This window comes from Pteropus vampyrus, unplaced genomic scaffold (genome assembly GCF_000151845.1).
Source record: "Pteropus vampyrus isolate Shadow unplaced genomic scaffold, Pvam_2.0 Scaffold20, whole genome shotgun sequence".
Classification (NCBI taxonomy): Eukaryota; Metazoa; Chordata; class Mammalia; order Chiroptera; family Pteropodidae; genus Pteropus; species Pteropus vampyrus.
Window position 1 is genome coordinate 4,262,784 of NW_011888801.1, and position 9,439 is coordinate 4,272,222.

At 43.1% G+C, this 9,439-nt stretch overlaps 1 protein-coding gene across 8 annotated transcripts in view; it reads right to left on the minus strand.

The window, feature by feature from the left end:
* The window catches only part of KCNMA1 (potassium calcium-activated channel subfamily M alpha 1), a 709,157-nt gene that overhangs the window by 227,636 nt on the left and 472,082 nt on the right, over positions 1-9,439 (minus strand). For all 8 annotated transcript variants that reach the window (XM_023527946.1, XM_023527936.1, XM_011355314.2 and 5 more), the window contains exon 6: positions 814-889. In XM_023527946.1, coding sequence (XP_023383714.1) covers positions 814-889 — 76 coding nt within the window. The remainder of the gene's footprint in view (positions 1-813; positions 890-9,439) is intronic.

Below are 9,439 nucleotides of genomic sequence, written 5' to 3' on the forward strand. Positions count from 1 at the left end.
TCCCTCTGGGCTGCGCTCCCCTGGGTGTTAATGACATCCCTCCCAATGGCAGGTAACAGAATGCACGCTTCCGCCCCTATGCACACAGAGGCTCAGCAAGAGAAGGGCAGGCACTTTTACTCAAAGCTTCAGGTTTAGAGGGGGCTTCTTCCAGTTGTGACAGTTTGTGTTTATGTGAAACTGGCTTCCAACAATAGCTGTGCTCCCCAAAAGAAAAAAGTCTGCCTTTGGGAGGTGAAAACGGCTTGACTTCATAATATAAGGCTTTCAAAGAGTCATTAATTTAAAAGAATTAACATTTTTTGAGATACAAAATAACTTGATAAGTCATCAGGCAAGAGAATCAGAAGTGGCTTTTGTAAGGGGAAAGAGAATCAGAGGAGGCTTTTGTAAGAGGAAAGTGGAGAGAAATCAATGGATCTGAATTTGTTGTTTATGAAGAGATGTGGGTCAAACTTCCAGCCTTGTCCCCAAGATGTTTCTCTGGTGTTTGCTGAGGAAGCACTGCCATCTTGTGGCTCACTGGGGTTACTGCAGACAGAATGAAAACGTACCAAAGCCCCCACAGCAATCAATACAAATACCCTTGAGCTGAAAAACGTAGGATAATAGTGTGAACATTACTCACTATTTGGAATAAGTTTAGGATAAAAGGGTTGGAAACCTAGATAATTGTGCAGTTGCCTCTTCCACTCCATTCTACAGCTGGGCTGAAGTTTCTCAATAGTGAGAAACAGTTCAGGTAATAAAATGACTTAGAGAAGGGCTTCCAGGAAAGCCAGAGCTGAAGCATCTGTCTCCAAGGATACTTACCAAATGGATGAACCCGGCTGCTGTTAGCCACGTGCTGATAAATATGGAGAGCAGATTCACCAGCTTGATGGAATTACTGTGTAAAAGAGACAACAAGCAAAATCTCGAGTTAAAAAAGAAGTCCCAGTTAGGGCTGCCTCCCAGAGTGACAGTGCCCCTGTAGGTGACAGGCAGCCCACCTCTAACTGCCTGGTGTCTTCTCCGACCCAGAAGGAAATGCCAGGTAGGTGGCATACGCAGGTCAGGCTACAGCCTATGGGAAGATTACATGGAGGCTACTGAAATCAGTCTCCAAATTAACCCCTCCAACCATGTCGAAGCTTTTAAAACTTAACTTTTATTTTGAAAATCTTTAAATCTTCAGTAATATTGAAAGAACAGTATAATAAACACTGTATGACCTTCACCTAGATTGACAAAGTAATATTTTGCCATATCCTGTACTTTATTCTTTTTTTTTTCTATTTGTTTTTTTTTTGGCTGAACCATTTGCAAGTACATTGTACACATCATGACACAACCCCCTAAATACATCAGTGTTTAATACCTAAGAAAGATATTGTGCAACACAATCACAATACAATTGTCATGTCTAATAAAGTTAACATGAATTCTGTAATATCATTTAATACACACTCCTCATTTAAATTTCTCCAGTTTCTCTGAATATGTTTATTGATATTTTCACTTTTCACCCGGATCCATGAACTAATCAAGGTTCACACATTGCATTTAGTTTTGATGTTGCTTTAAACCAGGGGTCAGAAAACTTTCTGTAAAGGGACAGTTAGTAAATAATTTAGGCTTTTTAACAGTTCCTATTACAACTACTCGGTCTGCCACTGTGGCATAAAAAGCAGCCTTAGACAACATATAAAAGAATGGGTGTAGCTGTGTGCCAATAAATTTTATTTACAAAACAGATAGTGGGCTAGATTAGCCCATGGGCTACATAGTTTGACAATCCCTGCTTGCTTCTCCTTTAATCTACAATATACTTCCTTTTTGGTTTGTTTTTAATCACATTTAATTTCTCTGCACACAGGTCAGGTGTCTTATAGAATGTGCCATATTCTGGATTTGTCTGATTGTTCCCCCATGATTAGATCCTATTTAAGTTTTGTTAAGGCTACCTGCCTAGAATGGCATCATATCAGTTACACTAGGTCCAGTCACTTAGTTACAGTAGGATCTCGCCACAGAAAGGCGCCCACAACCATTTGAATTAATCTGTCATCTGTACAGTGAGACTCTGAGACCATATGACTATCCTGTTCCCCAGCAATCTTATACCGAATCACCTCAGCCTCCACCGGCATTTCTTGAGAAGATCCATTGGAATTCACTAAATTTTAAGTTCCCTGAGAGCAGAGGCCTTGTCTGTCTGGATGCCGGGAGCAGTGAGTCTCTGGCACATAGTAGGGCCTCTACGAATATGTGCTGAGTGAACTGGTCTCTCCCTCTTCTCACTAATCTTCACCTTGCTCACTCCCACTGGGGTGTAGCTCCTTGAATGCTGATAGCAGGTCACTTCTCTGTCCAAAGGTTCCCTGTTGACTAAAATGCTATGTCCAAACTCTCTCCTGCCATCTGCAACACCCTCTGAAGTTTCAGGCTCTCCTACCGCTATTCTTCTACATAAACTCTTAGAATATTCGCCACAGCCAAACTGACTTACTATGTCTTTGTTTATGCTATTACTCGGTTGGAAAGCCCTTCCCATCTCTCAGAATCTTTCCCTTTCTTCAAAGCCTAGTTCAATCCCCACCTCCCCCTAAAATACAGAGTGACTCCTCTTGGCTCTTACCTCCAGCCACTCATTGGTAATTGATCCCCCTGTCTGAAGACATCTTTTCAAATGTTGTTTTAGATTGATATTTCACTCTTATGTTCCTAACTGCATCTTGCAGAAAAGAACTCTATTTTCTACCTCTTTCTGTTTCCCCATAGTGGCCTACCATCACCCACAGGGTGGTTCAGCCCATCATTCTTGATTGATTGATCTCTGCCTCCTCCCACCTCTTTGTCAAGGGGAACCAATAACTTAAATTCTAAGAGTTTAAGATCATAGTAATAGCAATGGCTAACACTTTTATTATGCACATCACCATTCTAAGTGCTTCACTTATATTAACTCATCTAATCTTTATAACGACTCTAAGAGGTCATCCAGACGTTAAGAAATTGACCCAGGTTCACACAGTAAACAGCAGAGTTGAAATCTGAACCCAGGCGGTCTGGCTCCAGAGCAGACCGTCTTAGCCACTACCCTGGAGCCCATCAGAAAGTCTTCCTTGATTGCTAAAGCAAAGCTGTGCCTTCCCCGACACTGTGCATAAAATATGAGAAAGGACAGAAAGTCCTTCACCAAGGAGGAGAGAAACTATCTGGACATATTGATTAACTTCTAGAACTGCCACGAAAAAGAATGGAAAGGAAAAATGCTGATGACGACATCCTTACTGGGACCACCACGTGGAGGAATGCAGGATCAGGCTGCAGTCTGTGGGGTCCCTGGGGTGAAGGAGGAACCCTGCAGTGGAGGTCAGGGCCATTGGTCTCAGGACAGGCATGATGCTGGAGTCCAGCTTTCCTTTTTCTTTAATTTTTATTATTTTATGTAAATAAGCAGAGAAACCCATGGACTTACTTTTCCAGAGTTGGTTCTAGTAGTTCAGGAAAAGAATAAGCAACTATTTTCTGAGACCATATTTCAAAAGACTGATCTTTTGAAATGTGTACAACTTCCTTCTTATTCGTTCAAAAACAGACTAGAAAAACAACAAAGATATCCATTCTGTCTTTCTTTGTCATTTCTAGAGTTGCCAGATTATAATAACGGCTTCTAATTATTGCCAACATTGATTGAGGCCTTATAATGTGCTGGGCACTATATTGAGTTCTTCATTTTCTTCAGACTTTTACCATTTACTGTTTGATATAGGTACTATCATTGTTCCCACCAACTAAATAAGGAAACTGAGGATTAGTGAGCTTATACAGCTTGCCTGAGGTAACATGGTTGGTAAGTGGTGGGGTCAATATTCAAATTCAGGACTCTCTGACCCAAAGCTTGCTAACCTAACTAATTTGGAGAGGCAGTACAGAGAAGCTGTGTGGACCTCTGTTTCTATGACTCCTCAGTTTGCCCTGCATCTCTTCCTCCTGTGGATGAGTTGGGTGTCAACCAAAGCCCCACCCACGCACCCCATCCCTCTACCTGGGTGGCCTGAGCCAGGCTGGCTAATGGAGGAACTCCTAGCTCTACAGAGCTATGGGGTAGGGCCTATCATAGAATCTTTCTCCTTCTGAGAATTGGTATAAAAAACATAAGCCTGGAGCTCTCTACAGGGCCATCTGCCTCAAGAAAACCTCTCTGAGAATGAAGCCTAAAAGAGATGGGCAGAAAGGCAGAATCCTGACCAGAGAATCTGAACTCCTGAATCAGACACGCCTCGTTCTCTCTTGGAACCCCAGTCACGCCAAGGCTAATTCAAAGTGGACTCCGTCACTTGCGATTAAAAGCCATTTGCTGATAACAGAAGGGGTTGATATCCAAAATGCTCTCAGAGAACCCAAAATTGATCAGGCCTATAATGTCCTTGTCTGAGGAAAGAGGCCGGATCCTGTGCCGCCCACTATTGTACTAACCAGTGTGGTTAGTTCCGTGGCTCTGAAAGTTCCGGTGTGAATCTAGCACAGATCTGCCAAATCCTGGCTTTTGTCCCCTTTTTCAGAAAATACTATGGGTCATGCTACCACCCCCTCACCTCTAAGTAGTTTCTATAGCTGTGAACGGAGATCACCAACCAGCCAAAAGAATGTTTAAAATCGTCCATCTAAGCCTCTCCTTAGAGCTGAGAGATACTGTAACTCTAGCCTTTCTATTCCATAGAGAAGCTGGCCAGCCCCACAGGCTTACTCCTTGGCCTTCCAGAGTTTTCTCTCTCTGGAAGAATACCCCCTCCTCAATCACAGATTGGCAGAGTGGTGATAAGGTAAATAGATGTAAGGCATCCACACAATGAGCCATGTCAGGTGAAGCAGCCCTAGCGACTGATGAGCTGACGCTGATGCAGCTAGATCACCACCGCGTCCTGTCCCTGGCCAGTTTCTCCATGGGGAGCCAAGACAGAGCAGAACTCTCCCCTGCCTCTGCCTCGTAAGCCCTCTGTGGTGAGCTCTAATGATGGAGAGTGAGAAACCGATGAGGAACGAGTAGCCACTCGCAACGAGAGAGATCTCAGGGAAGCATGAATTGTTCATTTTCGCAGAGGATGACTGACTCACTTAGAAACTCCTAGATCCTTGGGGCTGAACAAATAACCACGTGGAACTCTCTTGAGACACTGAAAGTATTGGAGTCTCTGAGCCTCTTGGTGCTTTGGAGAAATGACCTAAATATGGTGATTATTAATCTCTAAATGATTGTCACAGTGATATTAATAGTGCTTAAGAGAGCTCTCGCTGTGCACAGAACACTTAATCATTGTTTCTGAAAGAGACTACATTCGGCTCTGAAATCTGATTATTATTATGACATCAGCATCATTACAGATCCCTAGTCTTAAGAATTTGTTTTCTAAATTAAACTCTATGACCAGGCAATCATCTAAAAGCTCTGTAGAAAAGAAGCAAGATTAATTCTTGGTGGACGTCCTCCGTTCTCTGAAATTCAAACCTCACCAGGCTGCACGGAGCTCCTCGGAAGAAGGGCGGGGCCTGCAGGGATAAGACTGTGGACCCTGCACGGCAAAAAAGGCCAGTGGGTCTAGTCACAGATTTCACGGCCAAGTCTCATAGTTCTCAGCAGCCATTAGTGGGTACAGTCAATCATCCACAGGCAAGTGCAGGGGACCTTCCTGTTCTTGTAGATCAGAGACCTTCCCGTTCTTGTAGATCAGAGATCTTTTCCATTGACACCAGGAGAGAGTGAGTCTGCCTCCATAGATACTGGGGAATGAGTCTGGTTCCTTCTGCGATTAGAGCTGTCAGGGGCCATCTTTGCCCTCAGTATATTTAACAAGATGTGTTTTAGTTAACAGTAAAAATGTCATCCACTTTCTACACAAAAACACAAATCTGTCCTTGTTCTGCCTGTCCACTACCTTCCTCTTTGTTCCTGGCTGAGGGTGCAGCCAGGCACCAATGGCCTTATTTTGTTGTATTGTTACCTTTGCTGGACAGATGTGGAATATCTACCCTCGAAAGTCAACTGGACTGTACCACAGTGAGATGGATGGTCTGAATTAGAAGACATGGAGTAAAGCAAAATCGAGTTCTGTCAATTCTACCACTTAAATATCTCTAGATCCCTCTTATTCTGTTCTCCCTGACTTGCACTACCTAAGGCCATTCCCTAACGTTCTTTCCCCCAGACTGGTCTCATGCTCTATGGTCTTAGATGCTTCAAACCCTCCCTCTATACAATTGGTAGAATAGTAAATCTTTCTGAAATGTAAATCTGATCATGTTCTTCTTTTGCTTAAGATCCTTTGACAGCTCTCTCTTGCTGTCTGCATCAAATCCATGACATCTAAGAGTCTTCATAATGTGGCCTCTACCTGCATGGCCCTTTGCAGTCTATATATCAAATACTCTTTTTAAAAATTTTAACCTTGAAGCCATTTCTGAGGCCATATATGTATTTCAGTGATTTTAGTTCTCAAAATGTGTTTTTTAGGTAAATGATGGTATGTACGTATCATGGAATGCTTTGAGGTAAGTAAAAGTGATATATGATAGGATATTTGTAATGTTACCTCGACCATTGGTATTGTTGGGAAATTTTACTTTATCCTTTATGGTTTTCTCTATTGTCAAGATATTTACAATGAGCATATTGTACTTTAATAATTAGAGCAAACACTAAGGCAGTTTTCATTTTTTTAAAAATCACTAGATGATCCATTGTGTGTGTGTGTGTGTGTGTGTGTGTGTGTGTGTGTGTGTGTGTGTGTGTTCTATCTTTAGACATTTCCTCAAATGCAGTAGAGTAAGTTCCTGTTCTGGCCCCACCATGTACATAACTGTCCCATGGGAAGTTACTGAAATGCACTGAGATGAGCTTTCCTTATCTGTTAATACCTATATTACATGGTTGTGGAGGTTTTTTGGTAGATGTGTGAATATTAAATAAAATAACTCATTTGTTTTGTTACAAATTTAAGAGGATATTTTTAAATATTAAAAAGTTGCTGTTCTGCCCTACTTTCTTCTATCTGTTGTCTTTCCCACACTTTTCAGTCAGCTTTTTGTAGGCACTGCTCTTGGCTGTGGAGAAAGTGGCAGGGAGCACCAATGAGAGGACAGAACCATCTTAGAAGAAAGACTTTTTTACTCCGAGTACATGATTAAGGCCTTGAAATTCTGGCTTTCGTTTGCAAGAGGTAGGCCCAGGAGTGAGGAGTGTTTTTCATGCAGGCATCAGTTGACCACAAGGCAGCCTGGACTCAAACTGCCCAGCAGACCTGGAGAATCATCGGAAATTTTTTAAAAGTGATAGTTATTTTGAGCCACTGAGATTCAGGGTCACTCATCACTGAGCAAAAGATAAGAGATAGGAGACTTCTTTTTTTTTAATACACAATTTGCTCCATAAAGTCTGCAGCACTATTGACAAATTAATTTTTGACACATGGTTTTGTTTTTATTTTACCTTTAAAATTACATTGTGTAAATGTTTGTTGTTGATGTATAGGACGCAATAGATTTTCGGACATTGAAACTTGCTAAATCTGTTATATCTAACAATTTGTCTAGGTTTTCTTGGGTTTTCTCTAGCAAGTCATTATTTGGAATATGATCCATGTTTTAATCATCAATATCTACCACATTAAATGAGGTGTAGAATGACCTTTAAACAGAGCTGCTTATTTTGTTCTGACTGTAGAACTAGTGTCTTCTCACCTATGAGCCTGCTCGCCAGCCTTCAGGGCAACTGAGAAACTGTCAAAAGCTTAGACAATGACACAGAGTCTCCGATTGTTCCCTTCAGCATGCTGTTTTCAGGACACAAAGCATTTTAGGCCCTTCTGTTGACCAGCAGTTTGGGGAACGGCCCTGATACTGTCTCATAACTCTTTCATCTATGTTTTTCTCGGTCATCTGTTCGTTCTGGTTTCCTTTCACCGCTTCCTTAATTCTGTCTCTGTCTCTGTCTCTCTCCATTCTCCCTGCTCCCCGCCACCCCCACCCCACCCCCCACCATTACTTTTCCCTGCCCTATTTATTCCAGCTCTTGGCCAAGCAAGCCACCAAAAGAACAGAAAATGAAACCACAATTTCAAATCACATTTGCAATGTCCCCATCCCTACCTAATGCAACAGATTTGTGGGGATTGGCCCCCAGAGAAAACCAGACAAAATCTCTCTAAAGATGATTATGGGGTTCCATCCACCCTCCTGGAAGATCAACATGAAAGCAGCAGGGTACAGAGAAGTCACCAGAAAATCACTTGAAGTCCAAAGCCCTATAAAAACCAAGGCTTTCATTTCTCTGTGGGATTTGCGCTTGTGGGTGAACAGAAAGAAGCAAGCAGCCAGGCACCTGGAGAGAGAATGGGCTCACAAAATTGTCCTAAAGCCTCTAGAGCTCTTACAATCCAATGCAGTTTTAATCTGTGCCTGGCGATACAGCCTTTGCCGGCCCTTCTCATCTCTGCTTTCTTTTCTCCCACCACAGAACCTCCAGTCTCCAGGAACATAGAATTACTCAAAGTTTCCCCAAGGGCCATGTTCTCTCACCTGTGAGCTTTCTGCAGGTTCCTTGATTGGAAGTCAGCCCACCGTCCCTATATCTCACATGCCCAATCTCTAACTCCACCAGGATGACACCTAGTTTTTTACGAGGCTTACCTAAGACACCCCTTTGCCTTGAAGTGATCCTTGACTGCCCCACACTCATGCTAAGCCCAGCTTAATTACTGTCCTCTGTGCCTCACGCCCCTGGCTATACCTGTATGTCAGTACCTACTGCACTGTTGGCCAGGCGGGCTCTCCCTCCCCCCAGTGAGATCTCTGACAGCAGAACTCTAACCTCACCCCACCTCACTGATGGCACAAATGGGTGCTCACTTCAGGCTTGCTGAATTGACTCAATTACCTGGTTGTGACCAGAAGCAAGAGGAACTGGGACAACCTGAGTTGTGGGGTTGTGATGACAAGCACCTTCTGACAGTAGAGAAAATTTAATTCAGTGGGAAGTGAGGTTCTGGGAAATACTGCTTTGGGCTCAGGGTGGCAGACCCCCAGCAGCCTGCCACCCCAGGACCCCTCCCTGGGGCCACGGTCTCTCAATTTACAGAGTCGGCCTTTTCCCTTGCAGGCTGCTTCAGCCCTCTGCCCTCTGCACTGGGAAAATGAAGCACCCATGAGTGTAGAGTTATCGGATGGACTGTTCACCAGGGATGCTAGTGCTGTTTCCCTCAGCCAAAGGAGAGGAATCTTTTCCAAGGAATGGGAAATCGAAGGCTCTCTTGGTAAAAGTCCAGAAAAAGAGATTTTATTCAGATGGCTCATCATTCTCAAGACCAGAAAGGAGCCCTGTGGAATACATGGAAGGCAAGAACACAGTTCTCATCATGTTACTCCTCCAAGTAATGGCACCTTTTTAAACCCTGGTGTC